Source organism: Eurosta solidaginis, chromosome 4, assembly GCF_040869045.1.
Source record: "Eurosta solidaginis isolate ZX-2024a chromosome 4, ASM4086904v1, whole genome shotgun sequence".
Lineage (NCBI taxonomy): Eukaryota > Metazoa > Arthropoda > Insecta > Diptera > Tephritidae > Eurosta > Eurosta solidaginis.
This window is the reverse complement of record NC_090322.1, coordinates 222,899,144-222,924,199: the sequence shown is the minus strand read 5'-3', so window position 1 is coordinate 222,924,199 and position 25,056 is coordinate 222,899,144. Positions and strand designations below refer to the sequence as shown.

Below are 25,056 nucleotides of genomic sequence, written 5' to 3'. Positions count from 1 at the left end.
AGTTTAGCGATTCGAACGTTAGCAGAAGGTTGCAAATATAAGCGGAATTTCCCAAAATTCGTCACAATATTAACTTTGTGCAAATTTTACAGTGGTCGGCGCAGTTTGTTTTGGAAACGTCCAGAATATCGCATTAAATATTGTCAAAATAACATCCTTCTTGATGAAAATAATTTTGATACATGATATATTATTTCTTCCCTTCCAAAGTTAAACGTCCGAAAAGATAAATTAAGCAAAATTTTGCGAAAATTAAGACAAATCCTACAAAAGTGAGTTTGGAGTTTTCACTAGTGTAAATGTGTATTAAATATAAGTCCCGCCTATGCTTTCGGAATATTTATTTGATTCTGATAATATAATTCCGCTCTTCAAGGAATTACCTCAGCAGTCTTCCTACATAGATGTGGAAAGGGCCATCGATAACGACAATTAAGATTATACAAGCTTACATGGTTTCGGTGAGAACAACCGAATAGAAAGACTGGATGGCCTAGAAGGTTCAATGTGGTCATGTTAAACCGTTGCCGAAATGGTCGAGCTTGTGACTAAATGGTGCTTGTTATCTGAACGTACGTGATCTATATCTGAAAACAGATCATCAACATCGATAAAGCTCCCCTAAACATTCGTAGAGTCTTTTGATCGCTACAACAACAACAACAACAACAGCAATAACATGTAATATATCTCAGAGGGTGTTTGCTTCCTACTATTGCGAGCTGTCGCATTGAGCGATATACTACTCGAAGTCAATAGAATTCAATAGAGCTTTAAGCAGCGTTGAGTAGCGTTAATATAGCAGAATCAGAACCATTAATTTTCACGTTTAACGCAATTTTATAAAGGACGATTTGAAGGTTTCAAAAGTTGAGCTGCATGTTTACTCGAGCTGTTATGATACTGCTCAGTAACAAAGCCAAAATCCCTCAAATTTGAGTTTCTTTCTTTAACGCTACCAAACTTTTGTCTCTCCAAGGCCTACCTTGGTGTTTTAATAGATAGCCAGGTTAACTGGAACCCTAGCATTTAAAAATAAGATGGAGAAAGTGGAATTTTATGCCATTTAATGCAAAAGATATGTCTGTCCTTAGATCAGCTAAGGCCCCAATTTACATACGAGCTGATCGTATGGTGGCACAACCTAGATATATGCAACAATATCAAAAGGCTGAACAAGACACATCGAATAGACTGCGTAGTTCTAACGGAAGCACTTGAGTTGTGTCCGATGGACGTGCTTAACATTTAATGGACTAGAGAGATCAGCTTTTAGGCGGAAGAAATTTTTGTGCTGGTAGGTATGGCCTTTGAGAGTAACCCCGCAATATCAGACCACAGTTTGTTAATAAGAAGAAATCTTATTCTAATCAAACGGGTCCACAGTAGACTGTGGTTAGAGAGCAGCAGAGATCAGGGGTTTTTTTAGAAAAATTCGCAGGTGCACTATACATCCGCCTATCAAACCCAACTTTCCCAGCGAAAGTATTTGTTATCAAGAGGATCTGTAGCATCGGGAGTGTTTATGACAATAAATTCTCCGGTTATAACTTTTTAGTCCAGAGGCTACACTACACAACAGATAGCAGAAAATTCCGCAACTATCACATTTGTCTTTGATTCTGGTCATGGTGCATCGCCCTCTCACAGGAACTGAAGGGAGAAAATACAGAACTAGATGATTGCCGTAAAGAACTGGTACTCTTTGCACAGCTCTAAGTGTATGAATCGCTCCTTTAAAGCCTGCGAAGATATAACCATTCAATTTCTCTACGAGTGTTCTGTTATAGCTGTTGCAAATCTGCATTAAGCGAGAAAGTTCTCTATATTTGATAAAGGTAGCTGCAAAGGCCAAAACAAATAGTTTAGGAAAAACAATTACTAGTGAAGAACAATGGATAAATTGTACTGTGTATAAGTGCATAAAATAGCATCAAGGGCGCTATTGGTGCTAGATCCTGCTGGTTGGGCGGCACGTTACCCTAATAACTGACAAAGGACATACGTAATATAAGTGAAATGAAAAATATGGTAATAAGAGGTGTAGTGAAATTATAATCCGAGAATCTTAAGTTCAACGAAAAGGAAATGTTCTACAGATTAGTTGGGTTAGATTATGTTAGGTTGAACTGGCCGGTAAATAAAAACCTCACATAGACTGGTGGCCGCCATGGTGTGAAGATAGCCCCGGTCAAAGCCACGTCAAAATTTTAGAAACAAGGTTTTTCAATTGGAAGAAAACTTTTCTGCGCGGGGTCGCCCCTCTAAAGTGTTTGGCAAGCACTCTGAGTGTGTTTCTGCCATAAAAAGCTCTCAGCTAAAACTCATCTGCCTTGCAGATGCCGTTCGGAGTCAGCATAAAACAAGTAGGTCCCGTTCCGCCCATTTGTAGGAAAAATTAAAAGGAGCACGATGCAAATTGGAAGAGAAGCTCGGCGTAAAATCTCTTCGGAGGTTATCGCGCCTTACATTTGTTTATTTTTTAGACTTAGTGAAGTCATAGTGGTACCAGAATTGGTGTAACAACCAACCGAAAGAACCCCAATCAGGCGCCAGGACTAATGTTAAAGAATAAATCCGTCCTCTTGGCAAATGCTGGAAGTTTTTAGGACCTTGCTTGATTGCTGCCTCGAAATGAGGCAACTCTGCGTCCCTTATAGCTGACGACTTGACGTGGTGAACGCAGGGCACGAACACAGAACGTGCTCAACCGTTTTTCTGCAGATCGAACTTCCTAGATCTGCTGTTGCTGACGAGGCCTAAATTATAATCAAGTGACGCCAGAAGGCAGTGCTCAATTAGTATGTCCATCCTGTGTATTAAGTCTTTTATCCTCAGAAATATGCGCCATTTTGTGAGTCTATTGCGTAGGATTTGCACATGATCTTAAAAAGTTTGCAGCCCCGCGCTTCTGTTCACGTCTATACTGCTTGATGGATCATATGCAATTCATGTTCCCTTTTTATTTCTACCAAATTGACTGGGACATCTTTCGTCGATTCAGCGAGTGCTGCACAGCCAAATCATCGACCCTTTCGTTACCTTCAATTCCTCTATGGCCGGAAATTCTGTATAGATATATGGTCCGGCCTTAGCGATGTTTCTCGAAAGCCTCTTTGCATTCCAGGACACTTCTTGGTGAAGTACTGTGTGAGGTTATTACCTTATTCGACGCCTGACTATCAATATATATTAGACTGGGTCGACTTACTAACCGATATCGCGCCATAGATTTTTCGATAGGATTTGGTCTTTTCGACTCTGATTTTTAGGTTTTTTTCCATGACCTACTAAAAAAATTTTCGTTTCACTGTAAATGTTTTTTTTTTTTTCAAATAACTGTTATCGACAACGTTTTTAGCGGACATTTTTGGGTCGGACAGGGTATACGGGGTATATGAACAAAACCTTAAAAATCAAAGTCGAAAAAAGTCAGAAAAATTTAAAAAAATAAATTTCGCAGGCTCGAAAATTATTTTTTTGGGTATGCGTAGTGGAAATTTTTTTTCCTGAACCGAAATCCTATCGAAAAATACAAATCGACCCACCCTAATATATATACACTAACGCGACTGCAGCTCGCTTCCTACAAAGCTTTTGCTGCCTTCTTCACGACTATAATTTCTTCCTGAAATGCTTTGCAGTAATCTGGATGGCATTTGATTCGGTAAACAGCATACCTAAACCCTTCCTTTAATTAAGAGCCATCGGGTTACACGTTTATAGTATGTTCTGCCTGCTCTACACACTGGTGTCAGCTCTCCGGCTCAATTGTGTCCCCAAGATATCTTTCGAAACTCGGGCACGTGATCATCTATCACGTTTGGCCGATATTATACAGACCGGCTTATTTAAATTTAAAAAAATTATCTTCAAATTTGCCGCCGATAATTCGTAAAAGTAGTAAAGTAATAAATTTATTTAAATAAATATAATAAAAATTGTAATAAATCTATTTAAAGCATTTTAATCATCATGTCCAATTAGCCAATCAATGGAACTTTTACAATTATTGTGTTTGTGCTTCACTACTCACCCTAATTTCCAAATATAGCCGACACCAATTTTTCTCCAGAAAATTCATATAAACATTACTACTAAATTTTCTTCTACCACCTTCTATAGAAAGCATTATTCATTTTAGCGCTTCCATATTTTATTGTATTTACTTATCAAATCAATTACTCTAATAACTACAAACATTCAGCACTCAATAATCCAAATATTTTCTTTAATTATGGCGCACTTCATATAAAAATGTAAATGCCATGCGAATTGTAGTATAAACTTCATTAATTAATCGTGGATTTCTAAAACATTACGAGGTTGAAGTTGGTTACAAGTCTTATGAGGACTTTACGGAATTTTATGAATTAATTTTTTACTTTAATTAGCAAAATTTTAAATGCTACACAACTTGTTTCTTTTTGTTTTACTAACTATTTTAAGTCTTTAGTTACTATTTAATGATTAAAAATACAAATATAGTCATACCTACTAACATTATTAAGAACAAGATATACATATTTACAATTTATTTATGCTACAACAACAAATTGTTCGTTTATTTATTTTTTATATTGTTAGTAATTGTTATTGACAGCACGCGTTTTTTTCTTGTTAAATGTTAAAATGAACACAATGTTTAGTTATTACAAAAGGCATACAAAAAATGCTAAATTCAATACTAAATGCCCTTTAGTTTAATTATCATTAATATTATTAATTTTTTATGTACATAGTAGTGCGTATTTACATGCAAGCGTACAAAAGAATTTGGCTTCCCTGCAAAAAAATCGTGCGATTAATCCCTAAGGAGAGTGGTTGGCTATTGATCTCTTTTGTCCACATTCGGGTATAATTGATCCCCTCTAGTACTAGTTTTGGGTATATTTAGCATCAGTCAGTTTGGAATTTATGTAGCCAATTGAAAAAAAAAACAAACAGCAACGAAATTAATAAAATAAAAATATTAAATGTGATTGAATAGAATCATTAGACTGCGGAGCACTATACCGAACCTAAAATACTAGGACCATATGTCCCATTATCGTAATATTTGTTTTGTTTTTATTATTCTACAACACTAATACGAAAAAAAAATGAAATATTCTATTAGAGTTTAAAAAATTATAAAATCCGTAAGAACAAAGAGGATCTGTCCGGATTATCCGCAGGGGTACAAAGAGGGCGTGACGAACAGTACCCAAAGGAGTACAAAGAGAAAGTGTCCAACAGTACAAAAATGATCTGTTCGACAATACCCGTAAGGGTATAAAGAGGACCCGTCCGACACTACCCGTGCAGGCACAAACAGGTACAATTGGTCTCTCAATAGGACATACTCAAACAAAAGGGATCACTCCAACCCATATAAAGAGATCAGAACTGGCTATAGTCACATATTCCTTTGCGACTCATCCCGGATTCATTATAGACTATTCGCATTTTTTGCAGGGTTGTGTTAATATGCCTTTGTGTTAGTTTAAGCTGCGTTCTGTACGCAATAGATATATATTTTTATTTATAATTTTTTTGTATGTATGTGTGTAACTTTGGACCCTTCTACCATACGAAACTCAAAATTGTACAATAATTTTTCGTAATATTCCTATAAAGATAAAAAATATAAAAGGAGTTCAAGATTTTGTGCAAATGTTCTATCATCATTGCATTACATACTTTCGTAGCATATTTTTTAAAATATACTAAGGAAATACACGGCTATGCATTTGTCATGTCACTGCAAAAATGCAACGTAAAAAATCGTTGTTTATTTTTTCTTCTCGAGTCTCACAACCCGCATTCCTGCGATGATCGATCTGTTGACAAACACACTCGTCCAAAGCCACGTGTTGTTGTTGTACAACTTTTTTCTTTTTCTGCAGCATATATATATTTGAAATAAATATCAATTAAATTTAAGCTTTTATTATTGAGATAGGAAATAAAATTTAAAAAAAAAATGACATATTTTACAGTGAAAAAAATTTAAGCCTAATCTGAACTCAAGTATTTAGGAGTTGTTGTTAAAATATTTTGCAAACTTTAGATTTTTCCAAAAGGATGTGATTTTGGCGACCTCTTAGATAATTTTACTTATTTTGTTTAAAGCTGAATTCAGGTCAAATTGAGTAAACAAAATAAGTAAACATGTTTTTTTGGTTTGGTAAAATGAGCATTTGTGGCCATAAATTAATACAGGGTATATTTGTTATTCCCGTCTTTTTTTTACTGAGTAGATAAGAAAACTAAACGCACATTTTTGAGAAAAGAAAAACAAATCAATTATAATCCTTAATTTTTTGTTCTAAGAAATAAAAGTCATACTTTTATCGACATTTTCGACTAAAAATATCTTATTCAATCTTAGCTATTTAGTTAAATGCAGTTCGGGGGTTCGTGGAAAGGAGGAAATTCAAATCAAATTTGATCCAAATTTTTATATATTTCCAAAAAGTTAAAAAAAAATTTAGTTAAAAAAATTTGAATGTGGGTTTTTAATACAAATTTATGTCTTGAAATCCAGGAAAGAAGGAAAAACGTTCTGCAAAATTACGCCATATTTATTTTCTTTTCGAAAGAGTCTTATTCAAGACCTCTCCATCTTTTTCCAGTTTAAATTCAGAGAACTTGAACTCATATTTAGAAAATTTCAATTCGAGTTCAGCAATTGGCAACTTGCTTGCCGAAAAAACTAAGATTCGGAATTTTCATTTCAAATGCAGAATGTTACAATTAAAGTTCAGAAATTCCAATTAAAATTCAGAAAATCACAGGTTCAGAAAATTACAATTTATGTTTAGAGTTTCTATTTCAAATTCAGAAAATTACAATTCATGTTCAGAAAATTACAATTCAAACTCAGAGTTTCTGTCTCAAATTCAGAACATTTCAACTCAAGTTCAGAAATTGCAATTTAAGTTCAGAAAATTACAACACAATTTCAGAAAATTATAGCTCATGTACAGAGAATTACTATTCAAATTTAAAATTTTCAATTTATATTAAGAAATTTGCCACTTGCTTGCAGAAAAAACTTAAATTCTGAATTTTCATTTCAAATTCAGAATAATGCAATTAATGTTCAGAAATTGCAATTTAAATTCAGAAAATTACAGTTCAGGTTCAGAAAACTTCAAATTATGTTTAGATTTTCCATTTCAAATTCAAAAAATTTCAACTCAAGTTCAAAAATTTAAATGAAAATTCAGAAAGCTACAGCTCAACTTCAGAAAATTACAGTTCTTGTCCCGAATTTGCAATTTAAGTTCAGAATATTGCAACCCAGGTTCAGAAATATTCATTTATTAAATACATAACGCTAATTTTCACCATATTGCACACATTTCAATCCATTGAATGAAAGAAAAATAACTTAAACATTTTTTGAGATTCAACAGTAATTTTTGTTTGACTGGAATTGTAAGTTTTTGAGTTTGAATTGGAAACCTTGAACTTGAACTTAAATATTCTGATAACGAAACTTAATTTTTTTGAATTTAAATTGAAAAAGGTGTAGACATTTTGGGAAGCCACTCAAAATATCTCTTGGATTCGCTATGCCAGCTTCGCAGTCATTGAGCATTTTTCTACTGCTGTTAATTTTCTTTGTTCCCTGGACTTGGAATTTTGTAATACTTCATGCTTAATTTTTCATTTTACCTAGAAAAGTCAAACTTCATTAAGAGAATATAAGTTAGAATCAATTTAAATTACGAAAATAACTACCATATTGATTTCCATATTTTATGTGTTTTTTTTTTAATGAAAATTAAATTTAATTATTTAAATAATTTGTTATGTATTTAATAGACGACAGCTTTCGTTGCAGTTTCCGCATTTGCTTTGCGTCTTCTTATTATTAATTGTTTATATTTAATATGCATGAGAGTGTGTTTGTGTATGTGCAAATGAGTAAATACGGACGGAACTGTATAAAATGAAAATAATTTACAAGTTTTGTGTGTTACTCAAAAATTAAACTCTTTTTATAATATGGAAAATAAATTTTATTGTAAATAAGTTTTCGCAAAAATTATTTGAAGTGAGCTTAATATATCTTAGGTTTAGAGTGCAAACTTGCTAAATATTGTTTTTTCTAAAATGGTTTTTTAAAGCAGGAAAAACAATAATTTCATATAAACAAAGTAACCCCAGTCTCTGTACAGTTTTTTCCTAGGATTTCAAGGAGAAATAAGAAAGTCCTTTTTTAGCATTTTTATACTTTAAGTCGACGAAATACAATACAAAACATGTGTGGAAATGCACGGCGCTCGAAAATAATTTTAGACATACTTATAAATTTTTTAAATATTTTTTTATATATACATATGTACCTTACTTTTTGATATTTTTGTTTAAAAATAAAACCATTTGATACAAAAAAATACCATGCTCCATAAAAAATGTTGGTACGCTTTTATCTGCTAATTATTGTTTAACTGTTTATAGTATATATGTATATCATACATGTCGCTATTTAAAATTCGTTTGATTTAGTTCGTATTTGATTATATTGTTTTTATGTGTGTTTTTGTTTTTTAGCTTCGGAAGTTGTTTGTTATTAATCACGATTCAATCACAAGAGGTTTGCTCGGCTGACAAATTTTTTGACAATTGCAGCCATTTTACTCCCAAATCGAATTAACATCCGTTATTTGTTTTGCTTCTTTGCGATTTTTCAAAAAATATGAGTAGTAGAAATAGGAAGCAACCAGTTTACAAAAACCCGATAAGTACTGAACTGCATAACTCCTTAGAACAAATTTTTTTTTATTTTATTTGTGTGGCTGAACAAACGTAATTTTTTTAAAAGTACGGATATATTGGAAACGTGCACTTTCATAACCTATGAACATCTGAAACCTAAACCAATTTAAAATTCAGCGCTCAACGTCAAAAAATCGACTAGTAGATCGATTCACGTAAAAATGTGATTAGTAAATATGGGAGATGCCGTAACGAAATGTACTTATTGGGCATGTTAACTTATTCATTCCGTATGTTCGGAACATTCATCTCCATTTAAGAATTTGTGGAATCGTTTTATGTATATTTGGAATATTATGTATATTCATTTTCGGAATATTGGGACCTCGTGAAGTAGTATCAAATGAACGTGTTCCGAATATTCTAAATTAACGGTTTATCCGGAACACGTCCATGAATACCTAAACGGGAAAGGGCTTTCCGAAATTTCAGAATAAATAGGTAAAAACTCCCTGTGTAACAGAACCGCACAAATGCTTAACTCTTCTGTCAAAGTCAAGGCCGAAATATAAAGTTCTAAGAAAATAAGGCATTTTCTTTTTTTGTCAGTTCATTGCGGGTGCTGACTAGAGTTCCACCCTATCTCAAAATATAATTTTTTCCCCATTTCAGGATTTGTCACAAAAACGCCCTTTATCAGAATTAGGTTGAGGAACGCTTTATTTCAGAATGGTTTTCATTAACTCCCTCTTATATCAAAATGCACTGAACTTATGCTTAGATAGGAAGTTTTTGAAACAAGTTTTGAGATAGTATATTTTTGAATAAAATTCTAACGTACGGCATTCTTCAAACAAATTCTGAAAAAATGCCCATACCAACTTAACTCTTTATCAATTTACGAAATATTAAATAGAAAATTAATTATTTCTCCAAAAGTCGTTGGCATTTACAAATTTATTATCACTGCTAATATATTACTAAAGGCACATTTCTACTACATATTTCGCTAAAGGGCATTGAATTATTTCCCGTTTTCCTTACTGGGAGTGTCATAGCTCTTTCATCATTGGAGAACAAAGCTCTAGTAATTGAATCATGGTTATTAATCTTTTTGTTTTAAATAGTTTTTTCAATGCTTCAATTTGCCACATTTACATTTGATTCCTCAAGTTATTCCTTTTTTGTCACAAAAAATATTTCCCGTTTTTGTAGCATGATTGCATTATTGTAATAAATGCCTAAAAATATGTGACATGTGCATTGGTTTGCAAAAACATAGATGGCTGCAAATTAAAATAAATTAATAACATTATTTACATGCATTTTTTAACTTCACTTGTATTAGAGCAAGATTCCAGAGTCGCGACACCTTTCTTATTTTCTGACAGATAAAATGTGTTGCAGAAAAAGGTGTAAGGGTGTTGTCTAAAGGTAAGCACGCCCGTTAGTTTAGGCCGTGGGCCAGTTTTCCGATATAGGCCGCTGAAGGTGCGCACAGCCTTGTTTACGACACATTTTATTCGTCCGAAAATAAGTAACGTCTGGCGGCTTTGGGATCTTGGCAGAGAGTTTTTATTTGTTAAGAGCCGTCACTCGATACTTTGGCTAATTACTCGATGTTTTCTCAAGGTAGTCACTGTTTTTTTTTTTGTCAGATATATTTATAAAAATGCCTTCAATACATTTTCGTGGCGTATTTGTGTTTATTTTGTTGACTGCATTAAATTAATCAATTAATTCTCTTTCTAAAAATCGTAATTACGCAAAATCATTACACCGCATAAACAAATAGTATGCAGTTAAAGAAAAATAAGCAAAACTTCCTTGAGAAAACATGCGGCATGAATTGGTCGCTTTGTTGTTGCCAAAGTTTCGAGTGATGGCTCTTAACAAATAAAAACTCTTTGATCTTGGAATATGGTTTTTTGTATATAACTGTATATAACAAAAAAACAAAAAAAAAAAAAAAAAAAAAAAAACAACGTTACGTATACGTGGTACGTATGTGTTTGCGTGGAATTGGTTGGTTTTAAATAAAACAAAATGCTTATTTTAATTTTCATGTACAAATAAAAAAAGAAATTGGTTGATTTCCAAATCCCAATAATCAATTTTATTATTGCAGCTGCATGTTACATACTCTTAGGCATAGTTTACATTAAGAAGTTGTTTGATATTTTCGTTTATTCGCTTATATATTTTCCTTATATATTATTGCATTTTGTATGTCGTTGTGGCTGTTGTATAAAAAAGTTAATTATTTACTTAACATTTTTTTATTATATCTTACAACGGTTCAGCGGTTTTTTGTATGCGTTTTTGGTTCAGTAATCGCTATTGGTGTAGTCTAGTATTATTTTAATATATAGTATGCATATTATTTTAACAGCATGTTTTATTGTTTTTATTTATTTACGTAAAATACTGCATATATTTCAAAATTAAGTTCTTCTTTCTTGAAAATGAGATTCGGAAGTCAAAAATTAGTAATTTAGGTAAACCTGTTGCCGTATCCACGGGGCGTAGGACTGGGGGAGCTCTCCCCCCAAAGCCATCGTAACTCTGAAAACTTGTGAGCAGATATCAATTCTACACCCAAAATTTTTTTTTTTTACAAAATTTTAATGATTTTTTGCCATTGCAATTTCTTTCTCAAAACAACACATACAATTTTTCTTAAAACAAAAAAGTTTTCAATATGTATGGAAGTTTTCTTAATGATTCCAAAAAATCTTTTTATAAATAAAATAAAAAATTAATATTGTCTATTTGATCAGGGTTTTAAACATTGTATTTTTCAACGAAATTTGGTTAACATGTTCAATGCTGCCAATGTAATGTAGGAATAAGGTCGATATAATGACTAGGTTGATAGCTTTGTAGCTTTATGGTTCTGCTAACGCTTAAACATGAGCTGGGTATGAAAATATTTGGGACAAGTTGCTCGCACTCAAACCATCCATTAATATATAAAATTATTGTGTATGTATATTTTTTTCATAAAAAGTAAAGTTTTTTTATAGCCAGATACAAGGGAAAAAATCGACAGACCTACACATATGTGCCCTATATGTGTACTATTTTATTTGTATATAGAAAATAGGCATGGTAATCAACCGAGTTTGTGATTCTTATATAGGGAAATTCGTTTTTGAAAAGGAGAGATAGATAACGAATTGTATCACTATATCTTCGCGTCCTCGATGTCGATGCTAACTTTCAAACTTTGGGACATATACTCGGGCGATATAGAGTTCGGCTAAGTCATCACACCATCGACAAGCTGCCTACCGTAGTGAGGTTACTGGGGACACAATTTTGTTTCGAAACTTGTAAGTTGCGTTTTAGAGTGCGATCGATGGAGGCTTTTTGAGCCGAGTTACTCATAAATAGAACAATCTATAACACGTTTAATAAAATAAGACATAAAATTCTATAGCAAGTTAGACCTTAATTCAAATGAATCGAATTTTATGATCCGTAAACCTTATATGAGGATCACGTCTGAATGTATTATATTATATTAACCGAAATTTGGTAACAGGCGGGAAGATGGAAGCGCGTACTCGATTTTTGTTAATGCTGTAAGGGAGAAGGTTTTATATTTCGCTTTGAAATTATGAATAGGAAATCGGCGTGAAGAGATCTTACTGAGCTTTCTTTTTGTGATCATCGTTGTTATCCATTCTCTGTTATTGAATAGATATTAGTATATTTTAGAACTCGCATAAATACGAATCGGGAGCTGTGTTATTGAAATTGGAAGCACAATTGCCTGTGGCACCTAACACGAACGTATCTGAAAGCGTAATAGAAGATTTTTTGGAAAACTCCACTTTGCAAGCTAAGCCGCATTTCGACTGTCAGTTTGAACAGAATACCAAAAACATCCAGTAGATAGCTGGTAGGGCGATGAATAACGAGGAGTATCTACCGCTTCTGAGTCATAACACAGACCGAAAAAATTTAAAACAAGTACATACCCTTAAATGGGCTTATACCTTTCCAAAGGGCTTTGGTTCGCTTAAACTTACAATCAAATCAAAAGTGAAAGTGAAAAAAAAAGTGTTTGTATCACTTTCATAAGTACAAAGACATTGAAAACTAGAACCAATTCAAATCTACTGAAACCAGTTTCAGTTTCAACGTACTGAAGGTATTTAGAGGAGTAAAATCTCATTTCTAGGTCCTAGATATATCAGCCCATGCAATAACTGTCTCTTTGCGCTCTACAGAAAGCACAGAAAGCGAAAGTCCAACTGATGTAGTTAGTTAATTATCTCAAGCCTCAGAAGTCGTCGGAACCGTATTATTTCTGCACAGCTCCAAAGTTCTTTGGGAATTTCCCGCCGCTGGGTGGTCATTATTTACATGAATAAAATTTAAATGGGCTACATATCAATATCTTGGAAACTGGCTTAAGATACCTCTACTTTTAGTTCTCTCATAAATCTTCGACGAATTGCAGACCATTAGTTCTGTTTTCGTCACACCTAAAAGGTTTGGAACGTCTGATTCATCTGTATGTTCATTATGTTGTACCTTAAGAAGTCAAGTGGGGTGCAATGAAAAACTTCGGCGCAATAGAATTGGTGGGGAAAGAAGGCATGAAGGAAATTATTGTTCTATCACTTCGATTTTGGATTGTGATAGTGAATGAGTTTATAGTGGACCGTGAAGGAAGTGGCTGTGGATTGGGTGCCTGCGGTCAGAGGCAAATTTTTGTGTGATTATCTGGATGGGCTGTCAAACCTAGAAAAACGGAAATAGTTCTCTTTACGCGAATATGTCAAATAACTGCTTTTAAGCGTCCATCATTTAGGGCATAATCCTTATATCTATTTTAACAGAGCATTCGTAATAAATGAGTTCAAGTGTTAACAAAAAATAAAATTAGCAAATTTGTTTGACTAGTCAAAATCTGCTTCGCTCAAAAGAAAATACTGCCAACTGATTTGATCAGACTCTACTTAATATATAAACATATATAGAACTACTAATATAAATTCGAAAACACAACTGCAGTCTTTTTAAAAGTTCCGAAATTGTCGCCAATAATGAAGCACGAAAATAACTTTGACCTTTGACCTATTAGTCTAAATGTGTACATGGCACATACTTTAACATTGTAATGGTGAGTATTAGATATTTATCCCAACTGTCATTGTAGTTCAAGTAATTATTTTAATGGTACTTTACTTTTTCGTTTAGCCATTAATGTCATCAATAGCTTTTAGCTGAGTTGTGATTATAATTAAAGCTTAGTAGCCGCATACATACCTATACAAGCTAATTTTAGGGTTGAGCTAAAATTTTGGGGTATATAATAATGGGTGAAAAATATGATGGTCCAAAACTGATATATGGTCAATTCGTATCTACAAATAAGAACACTGAAAAACTTTTTTCCAAAATGGGAATGATTGCTTGCCTTAATGGGAATATCCTCTTGAAAACCAAGAAGTTTTATAGGAAACAAGAAAATCTCTCTAATATATATGAAAATTTTCTTTGGTTGTGAAAAAGTGTACACTAAATTGAGAAAGAAATTTGTATAGAAAAAAACCAATTCCATATTTCATTGAATGTAGATTAACGTAAATTATCGCAAATTTCAAGTCCTTTGATTAAGTCAATCGATTTGAATGACATTTTGTTTTAGTTACCAGTCGCTACGTAATCAGAGGTACGATAACGGAGAAATAAAAATAAAAATTTGGTATAAAAATAAAATCGAAACAAAAAGAGAATTTAAAAACTCTTTCTTATTTGAATCAATTTTACCTATATATTTTGGTATATTTTCAATATTATTTGTTTCCTGATAATTAATTGATAAATTAACAAAAACCTATAACATTACATATTTTTCATTGCGTAGGAACGAAATATTTCAAAGAAAATTTTAATTTTAAAAAACCACTGACCAATAATAATACCAACACTATACAACGCTCATAACAACCCTGCCACATGGACATCATGCAACATTACGTGCTGCGGCCACACGTCAAATACTGCGACACAAACGTCGTCAACAAAGCATAACCGCACGCTACCATAAACATTGACTGCCAACTTGCCGCCACACCAACACCCCAATGCGCTGCTGCTCCAGATGGATGTGCTTGCGTCTGACGATTATATGGATTCTGATTTTGATATTGTGGTGGTGGTTTATTATACATATTCGGATTTTGATAGCCCACATTGCTGCTGCCATAATAACTGCTTGGCGCAGCCAAGCCACCACCACTACCACCCAATATACCATTACTGCCGCCGGGTGGACCACCAGTACCGCCTGGCATTGAATAATATGGTTGTTGACCAAATACAAACGGTGGACTGTAGGGATTTACGGGCTGCAAACCTCCAGGATAAAATGGATTTTGTACGCTACCTGGATGATTAGGTTGAGGAAATTGTTGAAATGATGGTGCTTGTGTTGGTGAGTTATATGGAAAAATGGGTAAATTAGGTAAAATCGGCACTGACTGTGGTGCACCAAAGACATAGTGTGGATCTATGCCGCCGGTGGCACTATTCGGGCGCAGCTTTTGTCCATTACTGGGCGAGGCGTTGCCGTTGTCATCGTTACCGTTACCATAATTTCTATTAATTATGTTATTGCCATTTTTACTCATATAGCCACCGTTTTTTATGTTATTAGTAAGGCCACTGCCACCACCCGGTGATGCGTTGCCATTACCAGTGGCCGATGATGAGGCACTACTGTAGTATGTATGTGTGTTAAGTGTGGGATTAGATGATGCAGACGAAAAGATGGCATGATCAGGACTTGGTTTATAACTAGATCCTGTACATGCAAAATATGGAATTTTCAGGTTAGTTAGTTGGGTTTTTTATTGGGTACCATTGCAGCGTCCAGAGGGTTAAAGAAAAATAGAGAGATGTAGTTGTTAGTTTGTTTAGTAATATAAGAGTGACAGAGATAGTTATAGTTAATTATATATAAGTACAGCATCGAATACATATATGTATGTATGTAATACTCCTATATTGCTACAAAAGGCTAGGTACATTCCCAAACATCAGAGTGCCGATATATTGCTGTTTAAACGTTTTTGTTTTTGTATTCAATAATCGAATGTAACAAAATTTAAATTTTTTCTTGTCACACTTATGCTGCTACAATCACAACAATTTTATAGGCTGTCTTGTTTTGATTTCGAATTCAAAACACATTGAGAGCATTTTCTGTTAGCAATATAGGAGTATTACATATCGTCGGTACAATGCCAAAGTTACGAATGTGCCATTTTTGTTTTAAAGAAATATTATATATGTCAAATTTTGCAAAGCCAAAGCAATAAATGTGCATTTTTTTGAGAAAAAAAAAAATATTTTTCAATTAATATTACTTAGTGGTTTACAAAGGTAAACCTTCCAATGGTGGTTGAAAAATACAAAACTAAATCTCTATTTTTAACAATGTGTTATGCGTTTTTCTCAAAACATCAAATATGCACATTCGTGACTTTGGCATTGGACCGACGATATATGATCGAATAGCAGTGGCATTTTATGTTTTCTAATTTCGTCAATGATTTTTTTCTTGTTTTATGTGCCAACATTTTTTTTAAACACCTTTTACGAATTTCGTAACTGAAACTAGACAAAACAATTTTTAAAAAATTTGCCTTAAAGTTCGAAAACTCCATAAAGTTTTTGAAAATTTCAAAATTTTTTTTTTGATATTTCTGAGTTTTTGTGAGTTTGCAGTCGAGTTGCAAAACTGTATACTCACAAAAATTCAGAAATAAAGAGTTCAACATTTTCGAAATTTTGAAATTCTCGTAAAATTTTCTCGAACTTTCGAATTTTTTCAAAGTTTTTCGACATTGTTTTGCCTAGTTTCAGACCATAAATCATTGGACTACAATACTGAATAATCAAAGAAACTCCGAAAACTTTAAATAAAAACTTCGAAATTTTCACAAAATTTCCTCGAGTTTTCTAACTTCTTACAAAACCTTGCCAGTATTGATTTGAGTACTTATACAGTAAAATAATCGGACTAAAAAGTTGCATACTCAAAAAAATTCAGAGAAAAGCACATACAAATCTCAAAATTTTTTTAAGATTCGTGAAAACGTTTTCGAGATTGATTTGCACAGTTTCAGACTAAAATTTATGGAGTTACAAAACAGAATTCTCAAAAAAACTCAGAAAACCATATCTTAACAAAAAGTTTAAAAATTTTTGTAATTTCGAAATTTTCGGAAAATTTTCGAGACTTTTAGAAAAGTTTTGAGATTGGTTTATATAGCTGCAAACCAAATTGATTGGACTACAATACTGCATAGTCACAGAAACTCAGAAAACTCCAAATAAAAGTTTCGAAGCTTTCGTAATAATTTTTCAAGTTTTAGAATTGTTTACAAATCTTTGTCGATATTGATTAGCGTAGTTTAAGACAAAAATAATACGGCTACAAAATTGCATACTCGAAAAAATTCAGAGAAGTCCAAATAAAAACCTCGAAAGCGAGATGGATTTGCATAGATGCAGACTAAAATTTATTGAGTTACAAAATTTGCTTAAGTACTTATTGAAATTCAGAAAACTTTAAATAAAAAGATCAAAATTTACGTAACTTCGAAATATTCGTAAAATTTTCTCGAATTTTCGAATTTTTTCACATGTATAGACTAAGACCAAAATTAAAGGGACTACAACACTGGTTAGTCAAAGAAACTCAAATAAAAACTTTTAAAATTTTGTTAATATTTTCTCCAGTTTTCGATTTTTTTGAAATTCGTTTGCGTAGTTTCAGTTACAAAATTCATAGAACTTTTTTCTTAAAATAGCGAAAATAAAGTAGAAGAAGAATTTAATTGACGAAATTTGATAATAATTTGCACTGCAATTTTTCTTTTCGCTGCTGTGTGTTGAATGGTTGCTGTTAAATTGAATAACAAACATTTGCTACGCGTTTAAAGTTAAATCATGCTTGGGATCAACTATGAAACTATAAACAAATGTAATTTTAGATGTTTAAATTTAGTAAGTAAAGCTATTGTATTTTGTGAAAAATTATGCGCCTAAAAATATGTGTCTGCTATTGAGAACGTTACACAGTGACGCATATAGGATTTCGTTCCTCCATTTCATAAATAACTCATTGATTTTGATTGTAAATATATACTACATAAACATAGGCGCTTTGATTTACATTAGTGCCCGCTTTTTCAGTGCAAGTTTAAACTACAATTAAAGTTGACTAGAGCATAACCCTGCCACTTTGGCTGCTTAAGCTGAGATGAGCAGCAACATTTTATGTAATCAAACAAAGTGGCAAGGTTAAACTCTAGTCAACTTTAACTGTAGTTTAAACTCGTACTGAAAAACCGGGCATAAGTCCGTTTTCTAGTAATGACATACAATAAAAAAAAACTTGGTGCATAATTTCAGGCATGCAAATTTAGGATTTTGTATGCCAAATTTTTCTATGTGTTACATGATTGCAATGATTGGATTATGACTGAAGCAAACTAAAAAATAGCAAAGCAAGAACAAATATATAATTAAAAAAATTTTTTTTTGTAATTAGATAAAGTACAGTTTTGAGCTAAATGTTATTTTTTTGATGATTGAGCGCCTTTTCGTAATTAGCCATGTAATTCAATGTGATGTGATGTTACCATTTTCGCAGTGATCTTTTAAAGCGGTGTGTTACCAATTCGGTTAGGTGGTTTTGTGATATAAATTTCAAGTAGAGATTCAAATAATTTGGAGTGATCGCGCAAGTACTGTGTTGATATCTTAACCGGTAAGCTCCTTACTCATTATCATTATCAAATCAAAAATAAATTCTACATAATCAAAATAAATATTTGTGTCACATTTTGGGAACTAAAATTGGGTTTGTCGTTTATTTATTTCTAAAGTAAAAGAGTTTTGTGATTTTGAAAAAGAAAAGTCTACATAAAATTCTTGGGAACCGTTATTGGCGAGGTTGGCAGTCAGTTATTGCCTTGGGAAACAGTTATTGGAGGTAAGGCGGTATATCCCTACCTTCTATTTAATTAAAAAAAAGAAAGCAAGTATCTAGTTGGTAAATATATGTCACAATGGACAGAAATTTAACGGAGTGGAAGAGTGAGTTGCTCTCACCCAAGCTTTTCAACCTTATTTAGATAATCTGCCCGCCGCGATGGCAGTAGTTTACTAGAACTGCATTAAAACTCAATGCGATGCTGTTAGCTATAAGTAGTAAGATAATTGCTGCGAGTATATGATGTAGCTTTGACTTAAACTGATATTCATCCTCGAAAGATTGGAGTAAGTCAGTCGGAGCAAGACAGTTACATATGAAGTGACTCGATGATTTGAACCCATCAAAATTTCTGTATCTACAGAAGCAGTACTTCTTATATTCAAACGAAAGCTTGGATTCCTATTTTAGAACAACATGTCAGTATCAGAACCATACGCATTTGGTAGATCGCGTGCTAACCACTTCCGCAAAAAATGTCATCGCTACACTTCAAGAGTTAGCGTCTTTGAAGCCTTAATGTCGTTTTATTACCCGTGTAGTTGTGAACGCCTCTAATTGTGATAGTATTGAATAGCATTCTATCCGTGGCACTTACAGTGACCGAGCGTTCGGCTTGCATTTTTCATCATAAAAATCCTGACAGAAACCTTCTGCAGATGTAATGAAAAGAGCAATGAAAAAGTGATGAAATGGTTTATCACAAAAAACAAAAAGATTCTAAGATAGGACGTTTTTTAAAGAAAATCTAGAATAAGGCGTTTTCGATCTTTCGAGCTGGCAACCGACAACGAAGAAGGTACTTTGAGGTAAAAATTATTGACTAGGATTATTAGCAGCCTACATGGTATAGATTTTTCGGTGACCTACCACATGGGAGAATCCGGTGTTATGTCAAAGGACATATCGGCGCTCACAAGAAAAAACAACCTAAGTTGTATCCTTTTACATGCCCTGACTGTACTTGATATTCCATTGTGTTTTATTTAAAACAACAAAATATTTTTGAATGTAAAAAAAAAAAAAAAATTCGGTGATGTCAAAGAAATTGATATCAATATACACTTGTGATCACAAAATAAGTAGCGTACTATTCTCGTGAACACAGCTGTAGCTATTTTTATATATTTCTAGATGTGCTTTAAATTTTAATAGATTCGTGCTACTTCTTTTTTAACTTGAGCTTAGAAATAAAAGCACTTGCACACACAAACATCAATTTTAATTCCCACAGTGAAAATAAAAAAAAATGTAAGAAAACAAAAGTTATTAAGAATAATACATATATATCTGTCATAGAGGTATTCGCTAAACCAAAAAAAATAAGCTGAAAATCAAATGAAAATAAATAAAAAATATAATCACCTGACGGATTAACTGGCGCCGAAGCCAAAGACGAGCTGGAGCCTGGTTTCCTCTGACATTTCGGATAGTTGCCGCAGTCTTTGCCCTCGCGTTGAGTGTAGCTGCACGAATCGCTAGTGATGACACATTCTTCAGTGGGCAAACAGCCAATGTCTCCGCAGCCGCGTCCATATTCTGAAGTGACGCAAATGGCGCGACAAAATATTTTGACCGAAAAACGCGGGTAGGCGTTTATATTTTGTTTATTTATTGTAACAGTTGTTGTTGTGATTGTTGATTTAATAAAATGTTATATTCATATGTTTGTTTTGGATCCAAAAAACAAAGTAAATATAATAAAAAAAGAATTTTAGTGAGAAAAAATAAATAAAAATAACCATCGTAAATAAAGACTAAGATTAGGGTAAAAAAAATGTCAAAGAGGAAATATGTTTTATGTATGCGAAATAGGAAAGGATGAATGAGTGAATTCAAGTATATTTGTTGGTGTGCTTGTATATTTAGCATGTGGGTTGTGAATAAACTGGCAAATGGGCTGATAATAAATAATGTTATGACAAGTTGACAACATTGATGGGAATGTAAATTACTCGCGTATTTACAATATGTGGCGGAACTTTATGAAAATGTTTATAATATGCGTTAGTAGTATTAGGTATGTGCTGGAATATGTGTTTATATGCAACAGAGCTCCAAAGTAACTTTCCACCATTTCGGTTTCTTTCCTAAAGCAAACTTTACTTCTGCAAACGAAGATTTCCGTTTGTGACGCTGGATAGAAAGATGCACAGAATGGGACCAAGAGGTAACTATGAGCAACAGGTACCCACGGCTGGTTATTGTTTTTACGTCTATCGTTCAAATGTCACATATCGTCGGATAAGAGGATAAACCTGCTAAGCTCTGTTATTGAAAAAAATTAGACCAGGAGATACTGCATCATCTAGCGAACAAACTTTACATTGAGTTAATTTTGTACAATTTCAATTAAGGGTAAAGCAATTTTTTCCAGCCATACATGTTTTAATTTTTGTCACCTAACAGGTCTATACTCCAAGCCGATGATATGTTTTTTTTTCGGAAATATAATATTGTGACGAATATTAGCAACGCTAAGCGATACTATCATCTCTAAGCCAGTACTAAGCAGTGATTTGTATGCACATAACCAAAATAATCATTATGTCTACACACATGTCCATACAAGCAGCGGAGAGCTACGCACAAACACATGCATATATTTGAGATACTCCCAAAAGTAGGCAATTATTTTTGAAAGTATCACTCACATATACACGCGCATATGAGAAGCTATACATGTGCATTTGCAGTTATAATTTTATAGCTGTAACTAAGTAAATTCTGGAAACGCCTATAAGTATGGAACGAGGAAATCGAAGTGTATAAAAGAGCGCAATCTGAACAATCATAGATTCAGTTTGATTTAAGCACGCTGTTTGTCGAGAAGTAGTATTGTGAAGTACTTTAATAAAGGGCATTTTGCATTATTGAATAGTGGAATTATTTATTCAACAGTTTAGTGATACGAGCGTTAGTAGAAGGTTGCAAATAAGCGGAATTGCATTGAATTCGTACAATATCTACACTTGGATGTTCATGCGTTCCGAAAATGGTCTGTCTCGTAGCCATGATATGAGATCCAATCGCGTTGGTCATTTTAGTTGAAATAAAACACAGCTCTCTTGGTTGGTGCAAAAAACAAAATAAATGAATAAATCTCCAGAGGAGTAGGGGTCAAGGAAAAGGCAGATGTAGGGGTAGAGAAAAAGCCAGAGGAAAGAGGAGTATTGAATAAGCATTGAGGAGAAAAATAGATTCAAAAAGGAGGGGAGACAAAAGTAACGGTAGGGGCTGAGAGAGAGATAGGTTAAGGGATGGCGCAAAGGATGAAGAAAGGACGAAAGTGTGAGAAAAACTTTAGAAAAAGGATAATAAGAAAGGAACAAAAATTGTAAGAATGACTTCTTGAAACACTTTTTAGTTTCTACATGGTCGCATAGTATCATACGAAAAGAGGAAATATGTATGTGAGAAGCCTTATGGACTTAAAGATTCTTATGTGATCTCGTCAAAACCTAGACTTAATACAGATGTTCGAGAAATAGGCGGAACCAAGACCCCTACTGAAAAATGCCTGAATTTGCGACGTCGCGAAATTGTACTAACAATCTAGTTTAAGAAAGGAGAGGTGTGAAATGGAGAGAGAAAGGATAAGAGTAGGAATGGAAACAGGAATTGAAATCGAATTGAAGTTAAAATAGATATAGGAACAGGAAAAAAGAATAGGAGTAAAATTATTAATAGAAATCAGAATGTGACTACGAATAGAAATACAACAAGATACAGAAATTTGGATAGGAAAGGGAATCTAATACATAAAATTCTTCTGTCACGGTATTAGAGGCTTAACTCCTCCAAAACGGCTGAGCCGATTCTCATGAAATTTTGTGAGCATATTGGGTAAGTCTAAGAATCGGCCAACGTCTACCTTTTTTTCGCTACGTGCCTAGGGTCTTGAGATCAAAACGTGGACCCGGGTACCCCCAGAAAGTGTTTATACAATATGGATATCAAATGAAAGCTGTTGATGAGTGCTATAGTACAGGATAATTTTCATACAACTGGGAGGCTATGGTCTCGAGATATAGCCCAAAATGTGGACCGGGTACCCCTAGAATGTGTTTATACAATATGGATATCAAATGAAAGCTGTTGATAAGAGCTCTAAAGTTCATTGTGATATTCGATTTAGTCGCATCAACCTGGCAAAACTGATAAATATGCATGCGAAGCCGAAATAAAGACAAGAATTAATAATACCCACATACCTATTTACATACGTCCTATTCGATTTGCTTGAAATTTGGTATATAAATTTGCCTATATTAGTATTTACGATGCTTTTTTTCGGGAAGTATACCAGAGACGGACTGGGACTGGGATTAGGACTAGGACTGGGACTGAGACTGAGACTCCGAATAGGAACTAGAACTAAAACAAGAATAAGAGAAAATAGGTTAGGACAAACGGCATTGAAGAGGGATTAGAAAGGAAAAACAAGAAGAAAGGGAGGAGGTGGACGAATGGATGAAGAAGCAGGGAAAGAGGAAACTTACATAAATAAAAGCAAGAGAAAGAGCCAAATGAGGAGACTGAGAAGATTAATAGAGGGAGGGAGAAGAATAAAAGAAGTTAGGAGAAGAAAAAAGAAGTCTCAAAATTTCTCACTATCGTCATATTTAGTTGATGTGAGGTCTTTATTTACCAGCCAGTTCAACCTCTCAAAATTTTAATCCTTGCGCCATCTAAAGAAATATATTCGCTATAAAATGCACTTAGCCAAATGAATAAACAACAAGCAATTGTGGTTTTATGAAAAAGCACTTAAATTTGGTAAAATTTCCGAGAAATTTAGGAAAAAGCATTACTTCAACGACGCGGTAAAGGCTGCTAGCTCCATCCCCAAAAATTTAACAGTACAGCAAAAAACTCAATTGAATGTAAATATCACTCAAGGTTCTGAATTTCAAAGCGTGTTGCAATTTTATTGAGTTAAATCCTTTTCGTAAATTTGTTGATGTTAGGAGCCTTTATTTTTAGTAACTTTTATCGATTCTGGACATCAAACACATAATACCATCATGCGCAAAATTCGCCCCCTTTCCATCAGTATCAAAAAGTCTCTTTGAGTGAAAAGGAGTTGGCAGCTTTTAGTGCAGGATTGACTATATAAAAGAAGAACGTTTGAAAATTACTTAAAAGTGGGAAAAATAGTTTCACTTGCAAAGTGTTAAAACACTCATAGCCAAAGAAAATAACGATTTTTTTTATACTTTACATATAGCAAAATTTGAAGATTGCCTACTTTTGTATGTCAGATGGCGCTAGTGTCGCTCGATCTGCTGTTCTCCCTAAGAATACGTGCAATCTATTTCTCATGCATAAGAAATTACGTACTTTGAAAAAGGTTCCTCTCCGTGAGAGACTGAATTGATTTTTTTGGTTAACTCTTATTTTGTAGCTCTGTTATGTGCATGGATATGCCAAAGTGACTGTGTGTTAGTGTGCGTGTGTTAGTATGAGGCTGTTAGAAAGGAGAGTTGTTGCGTTTGGTTTTCTTGCTTGCTTTTGGATTGGAATCGTTTAAAGTAAGACAGATTAGGTGATCTTGTAAAAAGTATAAAGATGTTGGTGATATAAATATTTATGTAAATGATGCTGATGATGAGCTATGCAAAACTGTAAACTTGTTAAATGCTGATTTAGTAAATTTCCTTTTTGGTTGACTTGTGAAAGTAAACATTTAAACATTCGAAAATTTAGATTAGCAACACTCCAGAAAGAAGCACAAATTGGTTTGCAAAAAAATTCCACTTTTATTCGAAACCGCGCTCCAGAGGTATTGTTGGTATGCAAAAATTAGTCTCTGAATTTCACAGTATCGTCCCGTTTATTCGTTAGCCACGTATCTTTTTTTTTTTTTAGAAATTTTCGGGAAAGCGTAGAAAACTTACTGAATTTGCATATTCAAACCAACGCGGGTCCATACAAGGTTATGGTAAAGTTAATTCAGCCAATTCGCCGTATAGAAAAATGTCAGTCAAAACAAAATTTGCATTGATTTCAATTAACTGACACATTCTTGTACAAGGCGTTGTATGAAAAATAATCCAGGAGCAGCAATCAGCTATTGGGATACAAACATCTGGTACTGAATTCGCCTTGATTGAAACAAAAAAATTTAGATGCGTTGTAAATTAAGGAACTTATAGACATGAAGGTATTTTATGTTGTTAAATCTTGCTTAAAAACCGAATTCTCAAAAATTGTAGTTACATAGTTAACAAATAAACGGAATGATATATCGTATACCCTTGAATAAAATACTCTGACTACTAAAAACGTAATCAGCTGCCTGTTTTGGAAAAGCTGTA

General features: G+C 33.4%; 1 protein-coding gene across 5 annotated transcripts in view; it reads right to left on the bottom strand.

The window, feature by feature from the left end:
• The window catches only part of Mnr (Membrane-bound Notch regulator), a 179,762-nt gene that overhangs the window by 3,110 nt on the left and 151,596 nt on the right, over nucleotides 1-25,056 (bottom strand). For all 5 annotated transcript variants that reach the window (XM_067784834.1, XM_067784837.1, XM_067784835.1 and 2 more), the window contains one exon: nucleotides 20,102-20,275. In XM_067784834.1, the coding sequence (XP_067640935.1) occupies nucleotides 20,102-20,275 (174 nt within the window). The remainder of the gene's footprint in view (nucleotides 1-20,101; nucleotides 20,276-25,056) is intronic.